Genomic DNA, 18,360 nt, shown 5'->3' with positions numbered 1-18,360 from the left:
TAATTCTGATTATTTCAGTGTTTTTCTCTGACTGTGGGCGTTGAGTGTATCTGAATTTCAGTTGCTAAATCTGCACGTCTACATGCACAGTCTCATTGGTCTTTATTTGGTGGCTTGAGAACTGTTTTTAGTCACACTCAGCCACCTGCATTTCTCTGAAGATTTGTGTCTAGATTGTAAATTCCTTAGAAAAGTACTTATTTCATGGACTGTTACTTTTATGGATTATCTCCTTTTTACTGTGCAACACATTAAATAACCCAAAAATGATCTGGGCAAGCAGACATTAAAGAAATGTAGCGGGAGAAAGGCCTGGCAAACCAGCAATCCGGGCTTGAATCCTGGGCTGAGTGGGGAGCTAGACTCCCAGGCTTGTTGCAGGGCAGAGACTACTGAAGAAATACTAGAATTTCAGCTAAGAACCAGCCTCATAGTGTCAGGCTCCCTGTACCCCCAGCTGGCCCAGGATGTGCTAAACTAGGATTTCCCAGATTAGAAGCTAGGTGGGTACCAGGATGTGTGACTGTGTGTCCTTGCGACTTTGGAGGTTGTCTCCAGTTTCACCAGAAGCGGATAATGGTTTCAGCAAGTCCTAGAGGAGATTTAAAAGTCTCTAGGTGATATTTCATTTGTGCTCATTAAAAAACAGCAACAGCACAAACCCACAAACAAACAAAAAACACCTTGAATCGAGAGACCATGTCAAATCCATGTAAGTCAGTGAGAATCTAAATGGAAGCTGGTCTGCTGTCAAAGCTTTGAAATTTGGAAGTGCTGACTAACAAACTGGGGGTGTTACATTGCAATTGCATGGAAACATTCAGGGTCTGGGACCAGTGAAGGCCTGGATTTCTGGAAGTTGCATTTGCAAAAGTTACCTAGAACTTTTACCATGCAGGAGTTGGGTGGAATTCACCAAAGTTGTGGAATGAAGCAGGGAGATTACAAAAGCCTGATGGGCAGAGATGGCTGTATTTCAGAGGCCAGCTAACACAAAGTGAAAAATTCTACCTAGGTTTGCCTAACAAGTTTCATGTTATGTTTCACTTACCAGAATCAAGTTATTCTTATTGTCTCTTACACAGCCCTGTTAACCAGAGGAGGTGGTACCTGACAGGTGGCTCTGACAGATTTGAAAAATGTGTATTTATCTGAGGCAAACCATATCTTTGGTTTGTAAGAAAATATGGAATATGTTGACTCACATGAGACTATGTTGAAGCTGGAAGAAGAGACTGAGACTGCTCTGCAGTCAGATCTGCCAGAATCCAAATGAAGCACTGAAAAGTGAGTGAAGTGCACCCCCTTCTAGTTTCAGTTAACTTTAATGCTTGCCTGACATGACTTTTTCCACGAGAATGTGGATGTGGGTATGTATAAATAACCCAGCACCTGTTCTGTGGCTAGAGAAAAGCACCTGTGCTTGTTTTGCACTGCACTTCTCTTCCTAGGATTGTGTAGCTGCCAAATTTATCAGACTCGGGGGTTTCTCAGACCATACTAAACTCTTTACTGTGCCTCCCTTTGCTCTTACAGCATGGCTGTCTGCATTTTTTTCAGTCCACTTGCATGTGGCTCAGCATTCATGTGATTTCCCAGTGGCAAGATGGGAAGTTAGGCTAGGTGCTGTGTACCTGAGAACATAAACAAGCAGCCATACAGGATGTGAATGTAAACATCAGAGAATACAGGCAGCCTTAAAGACCTTCCTGATGAGGACTGGACATGTCTGTCTATAAAAGGGTTAAAAGGGTTGATCCAAGGAGCACAGGGGAAGCAACAGCCTCAAGCAATGGACTCCGATCCCCAGCAATGGCTCCTGCCAGAAGATGCCCCTGCTCCAGGAGGGCAGCAGTGAAGAGAAGGAGACGGAGAGTCAATGCATGTCCCCCAGATGGGTCCAGGAAGGTTTTTTCACTTCTCTCTGAAACTTTGACCTGGCTACAGAGAACTGAGTAACCAGAAGTTTCAGTGAGCAAGTGCACAGATGTCAGGTGTGCTATTTTGCTTTTTTTGTTGATGTCACAACGTGAACATACAGAGTCAGTGCATTGGGATGTGGCTGTGCTTTTAGATGAAGGGAATCCTCTGGAGAGGAAAAAAAGGCACTCTGCTCTTTCCACACAGAGTCACTCATTGCCGGTGCCTGCCAGGGTTGAGACAATCTCAGTGTGGTGCTACGACGTCCCCCAGCTCCTCACGGCTCTGTGTTACCCCCCGTGTGCTACCCTGGTATGTGATGGCTGGCGTTTAGGGGTGAGTACAGAGCTACTCCACGCCTGCTGTGAGCTCATACCCGAAGATGCTCGGTTGGAAAGAACCATGCTTGGACTTGCGGCTGCACTCAGTTCTTCCAACCGCAGAACACCTTATCCGAGAGCCAGGCCCTCACGGTGCCTCCAAACGGGCAGCGCCGAGCACGGCCGCGCTCCCCGCCCTGCCACCGGCCTCCCTTACGGCACGGAACTCGAGGCGGCCGGAACCAGCGGGACCGCGCCCGGAGTGGTGGGAAGGAGCGCGACGACGGCACAGGAAGCGGGCCGAGCGGAAGGAGCGCGACAGCGGCGCCGGAAGCGGGGTCTGGAGCCGTTTCCGATTTCCGGCGTAGCCATGAGGACGCGGCGCGGCACTGTCCTGAGACCGCCGCCGGGCATCGCCGACCGCCGCGATGCCGGAGAGGACGACGAGGAGGAAGTGCCCGGCGGAGAGATGGGCCCCGAGGGCCTGGGAGACGAGGTGGAGGATTTTCACGAGGCGCAGTTTCGGGAGGTGATGGCGGCTCTGGAGAGCGGGGAGGAGGCCGGGGACAGCGAGGAAGAGGAGGAGGAAGAAGTACTGGGGCTGCAGCTGCCGGAGGAGGATGAAGATGAGGAGGAGGAGGAGGAGGAGGAGGAGGAGGAAGGTGAACCTGGTGAGGAAGTAGAGGAAGCAAGGGGAGTTGAGTTTTATCTCGACCGCAGTGCGGAGGAGGATGAGGGAGATGAGGAGGAGGAGGATGATGAAGAGGAGGAGAATGAAGATGAGGATGAGGACCTGTCCATGGAGAGTGATTTGGAAGAGCGCAGTAAGGACACTGATCTCCCCCATGAGCTGTCCTGGGGGCGACGCAAACAGCTCTACTACGACACAGACTATGGGAGCGATGCCCAGGCTAAGGGCAAACGTAGCCAGCAAGATGTTGATGCTGAGGAGGAGGAAGAGGAGCAGGAGGCTAAAGTGATCCAAAAGCGGCTGGTGGAGGACTTGGGGGAAGATGATTATGGGCTGGATGTGATCCAGGGCTACCTGACGGAGCAACAGAAAACCCATGATAGCAAGGGGCAGAAAATTGTCAAGGATTTGCAGGCCCTTTCCAAGAAAGAGCAGCTGAAGCTATTGAAGCAGGAGTCTCCTGAACTCCTGCAGCTGATTGAAGACTTTGAAGTCAAACTGATGGAGCTCAAGGATGAGCTGCACCCGCTGCTGCAAATGGTAAAAAATGGCACTATCCCACAGGGGAAAGGCAGTCGCTATTTGCAGACCAAGTATCAGCTCTACTTGAATTACTGTGCCAACATCAGTTTCTACTTGGTTTTAAAGTCAAAAAGAATGCCAGTTCATAGTCATCCCATCATTGAACGATTGGTTGCTTACAGAAATATCATCAATGACCTAGCTGTGATAGATCAAAAGTTATCCTCACAAGTTCGCCTGCTTCTGAAGAACTATTATGATAAGAAGGAGGAAAAACTCCGAGAGCGGAAGAAGTTTCCAGTGCTTCTTCAACCAGCTGCTAAGAAAACCAAACAAAAACGTGAAACTGGTCTTGCTAATGGCCGGCTTGTTGCTGAGGAACTGGCAGATGAATCTGATCTGGATGGAGAGGCTGCGCTAAAATACTATAAGATGATGGAAGAGAAATTGAAACTCAAGAGGAAGAGAACTGAAGAACAGGAAACACTTGAAGAACCAGTGACAGAAGAGGATCCAAACCAGAAGAGAGGTGTGACTTACCAGATGATCAAGAACAAAGGCCTCACCCCCAGGAGGAAGAAGATTGATCGCAACCCCAGGGTCAAGCATAGGGAGAAGTTCAGGCGAGCCAAGATTCGCCGGAAGGGTCAGGTCCGAGAAGTTCGGAGGGAAATACACAGATACGGTGGGGAGCTCTCTGGCATTCGTGCTGGAGTTAAGAAGAGCAGAAAGCTTCAGTGAAACTTACTTCTCTCTGTTTAAGAGAGCTGCAAGTAAGAGTTCTGAATGCAATAAAATTTTTGTAAAAGATACTCTGTTGGTTTTTTTTGTTTTGTTTTTTAATCCTTGAGTGGGAGTTCTCCTTTGAGAGTTTTTTGTGTGCTTGTTTGTTTCTTTTTTAGGAGGATGCTTTTCGGAAGGTGCCATCTCTAGAAGTAGTACAGGGTGTCTTCCTCGTTTTGCCTGCTTGTTAGTGTGTCTTCCTCTATTGGAATGACCTGTGCTGTGAATATGGCTTTGAGAGGCTGCAAGGGTTGTGTCAAGCAAAGGGATGGACGTGAATCAGACAGGACTTGAGGGCAGCAGGAGAGAGATGGAAGGTCCTCCAGAGGGTAGGCTGAGAAAAGAACTCGTGGTGGCCAGAACCAGCGGGACTGTGCCCAGAGTGGTAGGAAGGAGCGCGTGGCTATCACTGCCAGCATCTCCTTACTGTGCTCTAATGGCCCATAGAGCTGAGGTATAGAGCTGTGGGGTTAGATATAAATGGTTATGGTATTTTCTCTTAATTTATGCTCTGATTAACTCGTTCTCATACATGTAAGAATTAACTGTTACACTCTCCTGGATATTCTTTCTTTAGTAATTAAGCAGAGGCTATTGCCTTAAATTGCATATGACCTGAGAAACCATTTCCCCTTCTTGAGAGTTCAGTGAGAAGCAAAGTGAGGACTCCTCTGGATTGCGTAATTAATTATTCATCTACCATAACTACATTAGCTTAATCTATGATAAATTTGCTAACTGATGCTTGCTATTACAGATCTAACACAACATTGATACAGGAGAAACAGGTAAGACGTACTTTTATTTTCACCTTATAGTTAGTATGATGTTATTAGAGAAGCCAGAATATGAGTACGTGAACCCATGACAGGCTAGGTGCTGTATTTAAAATATGCAAGCAGTGCTGAATTTCTGCATACAAAATGCATTTCTATAGGGTTTGATGCAAACCATTCTATCTTAGGCCTTTTCCTGCCCAGGATCATGCTTTCTTGCTGACTGCAGAATGTTTTGTTATTTTTTTTATAGCTGTTTGTTAGAGGTGAAAAAACATCAGACACTAGAAGCATGGAAATGGAGGTAAGGAGACGTTTTATAGTCTTTGTATATCCTAAATCCGTGGGGTAAGAGCTATGCATGGCAATGTCAGAGAGCATTTCAGTGGGCAAATGTATGAGGCTCAAGATTGAAAGTTCTGCTGGCTTCGCTGGTCCTGTATTTGTTTGCCCTCTGCTGTTCACGGGCCAAACAGCAGTTCAGTACTGCTGAATGCTCAAAACCAGACCTGCTCCACTGAGGACAGGTTTTTACTGCAGCTCATTGTGAACTGATTCCCCTCCCCATGTAATTGCCCTGGAGGTCTTTGCCTGCCTGCAGAGCTGTGGTGTTTTGTACCACAGGAGGTAATGGAAACTAATGAGGAGTGTTGATGGCAGTGGAGAAGTAAACCTTGTCATTTTTGATCAGCACTGAGACTTGTCTGTACTGTAGCAGGTCTGTGTGTGGGGAGAGGAAGGGTTGAAAGTATGTGCGGGAGAAAGGATTCATTTCTCATGACCTGAAGTCACAGCAGTGAGTGTTTTAAGATTGAAATTGCCATCTGAAGCCCTGCAGCTGACTTCTCCACAGAAGTTTAGCCACTCAGGTTGGGGTACTTGCTGAATCTTCATTCAGTGAGTGTCACCAATGCAAACATGAGGCTTTCTTGAAGAGGTCACTGAAAATGCCTTTTCATTTGAGCAATGCTCTTGATGACATCATGGCTTTGGGTAAGACATGTAATGCTTACTCTTTCATACTGTAAGCAGCAATCAACAATGTTAGCTGCCTGCTGTTCCCAGAGAAAATGCATGGCTTTGAGTGGGTAATCATGTTAAATGTGCAAGTCTGCTTCAGTATGAGAAACAAGTCTAAGATGTACCATGGAGGGAAACAAGTGCATTTTCCCAAAGTACATCATTCTATTGACTCTGCACTGGGCTGACAATGGAGGCCACCACTGGCAGTGCTGAGGCTTTGGGAAGAGGTCAGTAAAAGGTAATATGTTAGGGAAAAAGCAGCTTTGGTGGTAACAGATGTTATAGGGGATGTGAAAAATGTTCTGCGGAGAAGCTAACCAATCTCATTACTACAGCATCTGTTCATGCACATTTCACACTTTGTGTGAAAAAGAGAGGCTGATGCACTTCCATAAATTGGCAGATAAGCTGCAAGTATCCTTCGTTTCAAGTTATCCTTGAAAAGCTTTAGGCATCTGGGAAGCAAAATTCTGGCAACTTCCATCTGAGCAGTAAATAAGGGATATACATTGTGATATTCTTACAGGCTTGCTTTTCCAGAAACATTGGGGTTAAGGCTCCAGGCGAGAGCAGACAGTGCATGTCAGCGTGCCCACTGCAGGCAGCCAGCAGATGGCACAGCGTGTCTCCCAGGGCCACTGCACCAACCCGTTTAAATGAAGATTAAACACGGCATTTTGTTCAGTTGGTTGGCTCAGAGATTGGACAAAGCCATAAATACTCCTTTCCAGTATGGCTGTGTGTATGAGTAATCACAACTGTGATTATTACCGTGGGAGGGAGAGCATCACAATGTTGCTCTCATAAATGCTTTTCGGAGGTATGTTTTGTGCTGATGTGAAATCCTTGATGGTGGTTAGGTTTTCAAGACCCCTATAAAAACAGATGCATGTGAAACATGGGAAGGACCGTAGGCGATAGTCAGGAAATAAGAAGTGGAGTGAATTGGTGGTTAAAGCACCATTTTTTTGTTCTTTCATCCAGAGTAAGCCTTTGGAAATTGGAACTGAACAACTACAGCAGCAGAGATGGACAGTGCTTTCTGTGTCACAGTGTGAATTTGCTGTTCACACAGGGTAAGGAAAATGCGTTTAATGACTCAAAAGGAAATACATTTGCTACTGCCTTCATTTTGCTTTTACAGCTGTCTTCCATTGTGTGCCATCAGCAAGAGTTTGGACGTGATTTTACTCTGGCTCACAGTGGCAGTATGCACCTCAAAACCAAACGTCCTGTTAAGGCAGCGGGCACACAGTGTATGATGTGGGGCAGCGCTGGAAGGCAGTCCCCAGCAGGCAGATGTCTTCGGGGCTCTGTGAGATCAAAAAAAGGGAAAAGTGACGCGTTTCATCTTCAGCTCAGCTTCCTGAGTGCGGGCTGCTCTAAAGAGCTGACAGTCTCATTCTTTGCTGCTGCTGCCGCTTGCAGCCCCGCGCTGGGACCTCCTGCTGGAGTGAGAGCCCCCGGGCACAGCCCTACGCCCGTGGCTGTATAAGCGGTAAAGGCGACATCTGGGCTCGGTGTTGTCGCCTCTCATCAGAGGATCGGGAAATGCCTTTCCCAGTGTAGTCCTGCCCCCTGGCAGGCCGGGCGCACGCAGAGCGAAGGGCGCCGGCCCGTTGCACAGATAAGTTCCCGCGGGTGGGAGCCCGCCTTTCCTGGCGCCGCTCACGCGCTAAGTCCCGCCTCCCCCTGTCAGGGCTCGGGCCGGCGAGTGCAGCTCCGCACCTCCGGGGCCGCCACCGCCTCCCCGCCCCTCGCACGCGGAAGGCAGGCGGGGCCGCGCGCCGCCTCCTCTCACGCGGCGGGGCTCGCGGCCGAGGGCAGCGGGGGAAGCCCGCGGCGGGGCCGGCTCCGGCGCTCCTTCCCGCCCGGGGCGGGGCCGGGGGTTCGGGGCGGCGATGGCGGAGGCGGAGCGGGCGCCTCTCTTGCCGCCGCCGGCGGAAAGTTCCCGGGACGGGGCCGGGGTGGGAGCCGAGTCGCCTCCCGGCATGGAGCGGCGGGCCGAGCCCGGCCCGGAGGAGGCGGCGGTGACAGAGGAGGAGGACGAGGCGCGCCCCGCCTCGCCGCCCTTCTTCCTCCTCTACCCCGGCCATGGAGGCGCGGCCGCGCCGCACGGCGCGTGGAGACCCCCGGCGCCCCGCGGAGGGGCCGCGCTGCCCGTGCTGCTGCTGAGCTACCCGGGGCCCGACGGCGCCGCGGCCCGTGAGTAGCGGCGGGGCCGTGTGGGGAGGTGCCGCGGAGGGGCCTTTGTGAGGCTGGGGCGGGGTGCCGGGGCTGCCTCGCGGTCTGCGGGCGTGAATTAGCAGTCGGTACCTCGGGCTCCTGCGACGGGGCGTCCTTCCCCAAACTCGCCCGGCCCCCGAGGCTGCGGTCGTGGCCTCACCGCTCCCTCGTGCGGGCGGGTCAGCGCGGGGTGCTGGCGGGCGGGTAACGCCGGTCCTTCGGCTCGGCGCTGCGGGAGCCGCAGGTTTCTGTCCCTCTCCCGAGAAGCGTCGTGTGGCCCTTCGAGACCTTGCAGCCCGTTTGTTTTGGAGACGGTATCTTTGGCTGTGCTGTTCTCTTTTTGAAGCTAATGCACTTTATTTAGCTATTACTCAGCAAAGCTATGACCGCTGGGACCAAAAGTCGATTTTTGTAACAGGGAGCAGCTGAAATGATTTCCCTTTGTTTTTAGTTACAGGAAGAGCCCCTGCTGCCAGCTGCTGCCTGCCCACCCTGCTCGGCTGTCATTCAGGCCGCTAACTTCCTGTCAAAACCTTCCTTTTTACACACTGGTGCTTCCTAATCAGGAAACCTTTCTTCGCTGTAGTTGTGTGATATGTGTGTGAGGAGGGATTGAGCTATTTGAGGTGAAGAGAATCTCTCGTGCTCTTAAAAAAATGTATTTCAGCTGCCTCGGGAGGTTGTGAATGCCCCATCCCTGGAGGTGTTCAAGGCCAGGTTGGATGCAGCCCTGGGCAGCCTGGTCTAGAATTGAATGTGGAGATTGGTGGCCCTGCCTGTGGCGGGTTGGAGATTCGTGATCCTTGAGGTCCTTTCTAACCCTGGCCATTCTGTGATTCTGTGTTTAGTCTTTATTATGGTACTTCATGCAGTTCAAAAACGCTGAATTCTTCTGATTCCTTTGTGGAGGGTCTGTGCAGATGTGTGGAGCTGAGGCACTGAGGTGAGCTTGTTTGCTCAAGATCTCCAGGAGTTAGTGTACAACCTCGCCACTTAGCAGTGCGTCGTCCTTTGTGTTGGTGTTACAGCGCTGGCTGCCTGCGTAAGCTTTGGGAAAAGCCCTAGGAAAGATGTGTAGAAACTCCCTTGCACTTTTCTGTCTCAGAAGTAATAGCTGCCTGCACCATATCAGATGTTGAAGCCCACTCAGTCATAGCTGTGTCTGAACAGAACAGGAACCACAATTTATTTGCCTGGTGTCATGGACTGTGCTCCGTTTCTTCTGGCACATGTTTTGTCTGCAAGCCAATTTTCTCATTGTGCCTGTTGTTATGTTTTGCTTCTCGTGTCTCTGGAAGAGTGGGCTCTGCTCCTAAGTTCTGCCTATCCACTTGCTGCTTCAGGACTGATGTTAAAGCAGTGGTAGAGCTTGGCTCTGGAGGAGAAAGGAGTTTGTTTTAGTGCTGACTTTGCTTTTGGCTACCTGTAGAGTATGTGGCCTTGCAGATGGTGTCACTCTCAGCACCTCCTCTGAATGGTAGTTCCTCTGTGTAGCTCTGAGATGTGGTGTCAGTAACAGTGGTCTGTGCTATCAGGATTGCTCTGCCTGTGTTGCTGGGGAAGGCCATGACTGGCCTGCAGACCCTGTGCCACAGGCTCTCCTCCAGTGCCATGAATGCACATTGCCATAGCACGTGACTCTCAGTGTTGACTTCTTTTGCTCTTTGTTCTGCAACCAAAGTAGTCAATCATGTCTGCTTCCCTTGATTCTTCAGTGCTCCGGTTATTTTTGGAGTTAAGATAAGCTGAGGAGTGAGAAGAAGGCTATTTTTGCATCTTGTGCCTGGATTAAAGATGTGACGTACTCTGTGAAGACTAATCCCTCTCTACTTAGCTGTAAACTGAAAAGATTTAAGTGAAAGGTGTTTCCTGCTTAGATCATGAGTTCTTCTCTTCGGTGTCATTTCCATAAGTTGCAATAAGAATGTCTTTGTATTGATATTTGCTTCTTAAAGCGGGATAGTGACTAACGCAGTGGGGAGGCAATATTGCAGAATATTTTGAAGGTTATTTGAAGTAGTGTTTATTTGAAGTAGGTTGCAGAAGCTTTTGATGCCAGCAGCACCTGCTTTCTTGATACAGATGGTTCCAATCAGAGAGAGAATAAGAGGAAGACTTATGCTGAGCTGTAGTAAATACTCAGAATACTTCTTAAATGCTGTAAAAGCCACTTGATTATGCTGCCTTCCTTGCTCCCACTCAAAGCCTGCTGGAGGTATTTGATTTCTTAAATCTCTGTACTTCACAGTAATAAGAGAACAAAGTTTGTCACTTGTTCAGGAAACAGATTCTGATCCCAATTTCCAGTGGTCACAGCTGGCACAGCCACTGAAAGGAAGGTGGGGCAGCTGGTGGTGTGTTGGTGCAGGCTGAAGTCAAAGGGGAGGAGAGAGAGGTTGCATGAGAGCAGAAGTTGTGTTCTTGGATCTGCCAGCAAGAGTTTTGCATATCAAGGAAGAAAATAGACCAGAATTGTTTCACATAAAAGTGTGGGAGCTGCCTTACTGGACTGGAATGACAAGCTGTCTGATCTTATGTATCAGTCACAAACAGGCTACCTGCTTTCCAGAAACACGCACAAACTTGCTTATGATTCATGCTTATCTTATGCTATGGTATAAAAGCTGGTGTTTCATCATAATTTTTTAATCTTGTCTGCATGGAATTATCTGCTCCTGTACTCTCTCTCAAGATGATGAGCAGCTGCTCAGAGCCCTGTGGTACGTCTGAGCTGTTGCCGTCAGGTAGTTTCCTTTTGACAGTGCTTCCAATTTGTGTAGTGTTGATAGCTTTTTTTCTTCTTTTCTTATTTTTCTTTTTTTAAATATGGTTCAGTGGTCTCCTGTGATTTTAAATAACCAGAAGTCATGCAGTCATCTGAAGCAGTAATCTCATCTGCCAACGCTGCCGTTTTGCTGTCTGGCTGTTGTGCAGCCCCTGTGCAGCCATCGGGGGGGGGGAAGTTCTCTGCTAAGGAACGAAGGTCGGGGTGGTGGCAGCTTGGTTGTGCTGGCGCTAGAAGCAGAAGGGCTCAAAGGTGCCCTCAGAAGTCCGAAAGGTGGTTTGGGGGATTAGTTTGTCATTGTTTAGACCTTTTTTCATTTTAAAAGCTGAATAAATTGGAAATACTCTCCAGTACAACTGAGATTTGAAACGCTGCTGGATGGTGGAATGGTTTGCTTTCAAACTGTGAAGTGCTAAAATTCAAACATATTTGCTAACTGCTGTGTTTTGTAATCTGGCCAGAGCCTCTATCCTGCTTTGCCAAAGTGTGGTTAGTACTAGATTTTTCTAGGACTGCTCCAAGCATCTGACTTCTTTAAGGTTCAGAAAGAGATCCTTCGTTGACTGACCTCCCCTTCCCTTATAACCTGCACTTGACCATTCATTGAACCCAAACCCTCCTACAGCTCCAGCGCTTGGCATCGAGTTGTGAGGAATTCTTTTTCAAAGGCTTTATGAAAGCTACAAGTACATGATACTGTTGTTTTATAAGATTCTTTGTTGCTTTATAACTTTGAGACCCAGGGTAGGGGCAGAGGTTTCATGTCCTGATTGGGGGGGGGGGGGGGGGGGGGGGGGGGGGGGGGGGGGGGAAGACTCTCAGATCAATAGATCACACAGGATAGTTCTTGTGTTGTGGGGTTTTGTTGTTTTGTTTTAGTAAAATCAGTTACAATCAATCAGGTTTTCAGCATCTGTGGAGGTGTTTTGGTGTTGTGCTTCAAGGAAATATAACTTTTATTGAGGCGAGGTAGCTGTTTCTTCTAGTCTAGCAATTGTTCAATGTGACAGGTGATATATTCTGTCTGTGTTGTGTGAGGCATGCTCATGAAACAAAATATTTCAGAAGCAATATTTTGATTTACTTTCATAAAATCATGAAGGCTGGGAAAGACCTGTAAGATCATCCGGTCCAGCTAATCCCATCCCACTAATGCCCACTGACCACAGCCCTCAGGGCCACATCTCCATGGTTCCTGAACACCCCCAGGGACGGTGACTGCACCTCCTCCCTGGGCAGCCTGTGCCACTGCATCACTTTAGTTTTCCTTAATTAAAAATCCTTGTGCAGTATTTAGAGCAGGAACGTTGCATAAGGAAAGCCTGAAAACACACCTGGGCTGAAAGGGGCGGAGTGGCTGCTTTTATCTCTTCATGGTCAGAAGAAGCAGATGGTATACAAGGAAACCAGTAAAATAATACCTAAAGAAACTTCTGCTGTGATCATTCTGTGTGGGTCATTTGTCAGTGCTGAAGCCAGTGGAAGACCATTGTTTTGAAGTGGGAGTTGCAGGGTTGCACCCAGTGTTATTTGTAGTTACAATTGACAGTTACATACATCAGTTTACAAAATAGCTCGTGGTAATTTGTTGACTCTTAAGAGTTTATTCTGATGATTTGCTGTTTGTTTGGACTGCTTCAGAAAGCAAGAGCAAAGGGCACAGTGTTCTGTAGCTGTGCAAGACAACTTTCACTGGTTTTTGGACTAGTGAGATGAGAGTGCTGAAACTGGAGCTTGTTGAAAGGACATGCAAGTACAAGTATGATATGAGCTAGTGTGTCAGCGTGTGATATCAAGCCCATTCCTTCTCAGAGGGAACAGTAGTAACTTGTTATCTGTCATGTAATTCTTCTTTCCATCACTGTAATAACAAGCTGTGTGGATTTTTCTTTTAGTCTAGTGGGGAGAAAGAGGTGCTGAGTGAGAATGCCGTGTGCCAAGCAGGAAGTTTTCACTGGAAGCAGCAGCTTTCTTTTGCTTGGTGGAAATAACAGTGAACTTTCTGTGTTGCTTTTTTTTTTTTTCCAGTTTCATTATGAATTTTTGACATACTGAGTGCTTTCTTTAAAAAAAAAAAAAAAAAAAAGCAAGCTTTGTGAGTTGGCATTTGGATTTCTGCATCGAGGGATTGTTTTTTGTTTCATCTTTATTAGAAATGGATATATGTTTTTTCTGGCATTTCTTTAGGGAAAAGTATACAGTCTGTAATTGAGGTCCTGTGAGCAATTATCTCTGTGTTCCCATCGATGTGCTTTGTTGGTGAACAGTCAGCTTCTGCTCACTTCTTTGGGTGGGTGCTGGGGATGAGCCTCCGTTTCAGATGGATGCTGCCCACCTACTCTCTGCCACGTACTGGAGCCACGCAAGAATAGAACCATCCCATCGCTCCCGGGGGCGGAAATCCTGCATCATGTTGCTGGCTGAATAGTGACTGAGGATAAGAAGGCTCTCAGTGGGCTGGCATGGAGCAGCGCTGCCTCCCGTGCCCCAGAGATGGGATGTGTGGGCCAAGGCATGGAGGAGGTTCATCTGGGTGCACGGGACTGCCGTTTTGCTCTTGAGACACTGAGAGCCCGTTTCTGTGCCTGCTGAGAGGTGATGCTTCATCCTGAACTTCACCTGAGCAATACCTGCTTTCAGCTGATGCTTTTGAAGTTCTAAGATTGTCGCATACCTCCGTATGTTTGTGTTGTTCCTCACTGTTCTCTGGTTGTGCGTGTGCCCTTCTCAAGCATCTTAATCCTACCTTACTGAAGTGCTTAGCTGTAGAGCTCTTTTTTTTTTTTCTCGTCGTTTCCCGAGCCGATAAATCCGTCCTAAAATTTCTCTATGCATGGGAAATCTGAGCTCAAAGGTACCACATGAGGGGGTTGCACAACAAAAATAGAATGGAACTGTGCACCTGCTGTGAAAACAAAGGTACTTACTTCACTCGTGCAGCGGCATCCAGCGCATGAGAGGAATACAGATGTCTCTTTGTATTCCTTGCACTGCTCTTTGTAGTACGGGGGCGGCTGATGAGAAATCCGTGCTGTGCTGCTCAGAAATTGCCCAGCAGAGCCTGATGAGAAGCTGCTGGGGATGATGAGACCTAATTGCCGTCCCTGCATCAGCAGCGCCTATGAAGCATCCTGGGAATTGCTCGCCCCACGCTCAGAGCAGCTGGTCACATGAGCTTGAATTTTCAGTTCAGTTCATTAGTCAGCCATTTTGGTCAACACCCTGCTTACTGCGCACAACCAATCCTAGCAGCACTCGCTGCCCTGCCTGAGCTGGCAAGAAAGGCACCAGCAGCTTCATTTCAGCAAACCTGGAGATCTTTTTCTACGTTCTTCCTTTGTTTTTGCTTGGGTAGCCATCAGAGGAAGCCCTTTTTTTTTTCTTCCTCCTGCATTTTTTTTTTTCTTTTAATATTTTTTTTAATCTTTTTTTTTTTCCATCTTTGATGCAGAAGCCAGGTTTCCTGTGGTTGCTTAGGATCGATAGCCTTTAGCATTATCTGAAGACAACGACAGCTGACGAAGAGGAGGGAGGAACAGACGAGCGTGAAGGAGCAGCGTTTTTACCTTGCTTTATATATGAAAAGGCCAAAGCAGTCTGTGCGATCCTGAGCATATCTGACCTATAAAGCAAGGTATTTCTTGTTTTCTTCTTCCAAAAGCCCTTCTTCTTAGTTCTTTTTTCCCTGTTGTTGTCGTACCAGCTGAGTCATCATGTCTGCTCTGACGCCTCAAAGCGACATGCCAACCCCCACCACCGACAAGATCACTCAGGCTGCCATGGAGACCATCTATCTTTGCAAATTCCGAGTGTCCATGGACGGAGAATGGCTCTGCTTGCGCGAGCTGGATGACATCTCGCTGACCCCCGACCCAGAGCCTACCCATGAAGGTATGGTCCAGTTTGCTGCCTCGGGATCCCTGCAGCCGTCGCATTGTTACTGCTGCTGCAAGAGTTGGGAGGGGGTGTCTCCAGGATGAGATGCTCTTGTCCAGCCTGCAGTACCTGGAAATCGTGTGATGTACCAGAAAGCCAACTCAGTGCTTCTCACTGCTCTTGTCTTTCGTAATCCGCCCTTTTAACAGAGACGGATCTGTGCTTTTTTATTATTATTATTTTTTTTTGAATGTATCAGGAAAGATTGGGTTTGTGTCTCAGGAAGGAATGTGCTGTGATGTGTATTCCACAAAGCATACTGGTAGCATGCTGACTTCTGTCTGCATACGGTCAGTGGGTAATTTTTGGAAAGCCCCAGGTGATTGCACAGCTGTGCTTATTGTCAGGTGATAATGCCACCATGAGTCTTGCCCCTTGCTTCTGTTGAGCATGCTGCTGTTTATTATAGCTCAGGTGCCTGGAACGTGGAGGTATAAGACATCTTGCTTTTTATTGAGAATAGCTTTGTAATCTGGGCTGATGGTGAAAGCAATTTAATACCAGGTCACGTGAAGTGAGAACTGAAAGCTTTGTGAGACAGAAATGGAGAAGACAGCCACCCACTGCATCTCCTCCTTGCCCTTGGTAGGGCAGAGTTTCTGCAGAAATTGATTGTAAGATGGTCTTGTGCTTCCAGAGTTACTTAGCATCAATACTGCTGGGTTCTGAGTGACACTTGGGGGACGCTGAGCATCTTTCCGTCCTGCAGTGAGGGAATTCCATCTTTGCACTCCAGGCTGTTTTCTGTTAATAGTTAAGTATGATTCCACCAAGTAGCCTTGTTTGGCCCATTTGATGGGGTTTGTCAAATCAGTAACATCTTTCTCTACTGTTGTCTTGTGGATGCAGCAGTTTAAATTGTTGTGTGAATTTGAGCTTTAAACTTAACTGAGCAGCGGCAGCTGTTGGGTTTGGATTTGTTTGTCAAGGGGGGGGATTAGAGAGGGATTTCAAAAGCAGAGGCTGACATTCCCTCTGAAGCACATCCCAGCATTCCGGTGAGGTGCTGTGGGCTCAGGGTGCAGCAATTCAACTGACTTGCAGTTTCCACGTTCTTATATGTGGCATGGACTTAGGCAGTCTTCTGTGGTATTAGACTTCATTTTGTTTTGTTTTAACAGAGTCTTCTAGTGTTGATAGATTGATCTTTGTTCTCTCTGTCTCCTTCTTCCTCCATCTTTCTGATAAACACTAGCCTCCCTTATGATTTGTCACTCTGGGGTTAGTAAATGACCTGAGCAGTCTAGGGCACTCTGGAAAACCTCTCTGTCACACTGCAAGTCTGTTAGTTAGGTCCTTGTTCTCATATGAGTCTCTTTCTCTCTCCTTTCCTCCTTACTTTAGTCAAGCTCAAGGCAGGATAGGCTTAGATGATTCCATCTACCCCTGTGCACAGCCTTAAGCTTTTCTGGATTACCTTTCCCGAATATATTGAAAATGTGTCTCTATAGCATACAAAGTGCACTCTTGTAGGCAATGAAAGCACTAATACTGGACTAAAGCTTCCCAAAGTACAAAAATAATTGTTTTAAATGCTCTTATTATAGGCAGTCTCTTGTAGGTACCAGAAAGGTTTGGTTGGAAAACAGTGTTTGCTTATTTCACTGCAATATTGATTCTAATGTCAAAAAAGAATAAAAAGAGAGATGTATGAAAATGACCTTTATGGAGATATTTATACATTTATAATGTAATGTTGCTTGTTGGAAGGGAGAAAGACTTGATCCAAATTATGTTATTAACAGAGACGATAAGAAGTGTTCATAACAGGAAAGCTGACACAGCTTTATCCCTAGCATTGGAGCTGCTGTTACTGCATCAGCACTGCTCCTGTGTCCTCTGTGCGCGGGGATGAGGGGACAGGAAGACAGCTTGCAGATGTTGGGTGCTCCTCTGAGAGGGAAAGCAGGGAGTGAGGGCTTGTTCTGTAGCTTCCCTGTAATTCTGATGTAGGAAGGAAGGAACTGAAGGAGAAAAAAAAAAGCCCAGGAGTTCTGCCAAATGCGTAATGAGAAATTGTATTTTTTTCTTACAAATCAAGACATAAAATCAGGATGTAGTTCAGTCACGTATCTGAAAGAAGGATTTAACTCTTGTTGCTGTCCTTCAGCTCTTGCTGCTTCCCAAAAGGTTTTGCCTTTGGGCTCTCTCCACTGATTTGCAGTGCCCCCTTGCCATCCTGCTTTCCTCCTCCTCCTCCTCGCTGTCTGTACTCCTGCTGGGCTGCTCTCATGTGACATGTGGTGATGACTCAGTCAGTGAATGAGGTGGGAGACCTGGGGACTGTGGCTTCTCCTCCTGGCTTCCCAGTTTTTTCAGCTGTACATCTTGCAGGCCTGACACCTTCCTGCTTTGCTTCACGTGGTCGGCTGCAGTGTGATGCTCTGCTTCTTGTTTTTAAAGATGCTTTTTTGTTGTTGTGGTTCTACCACAGTCAGTGCAAAACAAGTGAAGTAACTGAAAAAACTGGATTGCTGCTAAACAAAAAGCTGCAGTAATTTGTTTATTTTTCTTTCTAGTGAAAGCAGATTGTAAACAGGGATTAGTTTTATTGCTGTTGCTTTTCTTTTTTTTTCTTATTGACAGTTCAAGCAGGTTACTTAGGAAACGTGGTTTAAATCTGAAAGAGGAAGTTAAAGGAAGTGATTCTTGCTTAGCCTGGTTTTATATCCCTCATCAAAACCCCGTGTTTTAGTTCCAGTGAGAAAGAGGCTTCAGATGATATCTCAGCAGTGCCAGCTCACGGCAATGCAATGCCTTGGGGAGCTGGAGGCCAGTGCTGCACTCTCTGCTTTTGCTCCAAGGGCTCCCCAAGCAGAGGCAGCTGGTGCTTGCTGTTCTCAGGGCTGACCTTGTTGCTCTTAAACAACAGTTCTGAATTAGGAACTCTGAAGTGTACTGTGCTGTGCAGGCATCACAAGGTGGCGAAATGCGGCACAATTGGCTTTTGTACTCTTGTTTGTTTGTAACAGATGTAGTGGTTGTTGAGGCACCCTTAGAGACTGGGCTGGGAAAAAGTGCCTGCACAGACAAGATTGAACACTGATGGGAACTTTTAGGGAAGGTGCCAGATGGACCTGTACAGTTCTTACTGTTTGGTAGATTTCTATTTAGAATAAGCATTCTTCATGAGGAGCTTCATGCTAGAGCAATGAAATCTTAATCCTCACCAGATCGACTTCTAATTGAGAGCAGAAAGAATGTGATAGCTGTGCGATCTGAAACTGTGTGCTATCAAGCGTTGCAGTATCACTTAAACAGAACCGTAAAACCGACATCTGCTTGCAGCTACTTTTTCATCCTTCTTGCACGTTTCAAAATGGTTTAAAGCAACAGCAAGATCTCATTAGTTATGTTTTTGTTTTGCAAATAAGTAGC

At 47.4% G+C, this 18,360-nt stretch overlaps 2 protein-coding genes across 6 annotated transcripts in view; both read left to right on the top strand.

Annotated features, from left to right (window-relative positions):
• Positions 1 to 2,595: 2,595 nt before the first annotated feature.
• Positions 2,596 to 4,265, top strand: UTP3 (UTP3 small subunit processome component). Its single transcript, XM_042811610.1, has one exon. It carries the CDS (start codon positions 2,611 to 2,613, stop codon positions 4,192 to 4,194), a length of 1,584 nt encoding a protein of 527 aa, XP_042667544.1. The 5' UTR covers positions 2,596 to 2,610; the 3' UTR covers positions 4,195 to 4,265.
• A 3,917-nt stretch (positions 4,266 to 8,182) lies between these two features.
• Positions 8,183 to 18,360, top strand: part of RUFY3 (RUN and FYVE domain containing 3) — a 53,004-nt gene continuing 42,826 nt past the window's right edge. Inside the window, exons 1-2 of one of the 5 annotated variants that reach the window (XM_042811602.1) lie at positions 8,222 to 8,240; positions 14,750 to 14,937. In XM_042811602.1, coding sequence (XP_042667536.1) covers positions 14,760 to 14,937 — 178 coding nt within the window. In that variant the 5' untranslated portion in view covers positions 8,222 to 8,240; positions 14,750 to 14,759. Of the gene's footprint in view, positions 8,241 to 14,479; positions 14,938 to 18,360 lie in introns of those variants that run through there. The other 4 variants (XM_042811606.1, XM_042811609.1, XM_042811608.1 and 1 more) reach the window with 4 other exon arrangements.

The sequence above is a fragment of the Centrocercus urophasianus genome, unplaced genomic scaffold, assembly GCF_019232065.1.
Source record: "Centrocercus urophasianus isolate 14NV4802_14NV808 unplaced genomic scaffold, USGS_Curo_1.0 seq_13, whole genome shotgun sequence".
Classification (NCBI taxonomy): domain Eukaryota; kingdom Metazoa; phylum Chordata; class Aves; order Galliformes; family Phasianidae; genus Centrocercus; species Centrocercus urophasianus.
Note: the sequence above shows the minus strand (reverse complement) of the source record. Positions and strands in the feature narration are given on the sequence as shown.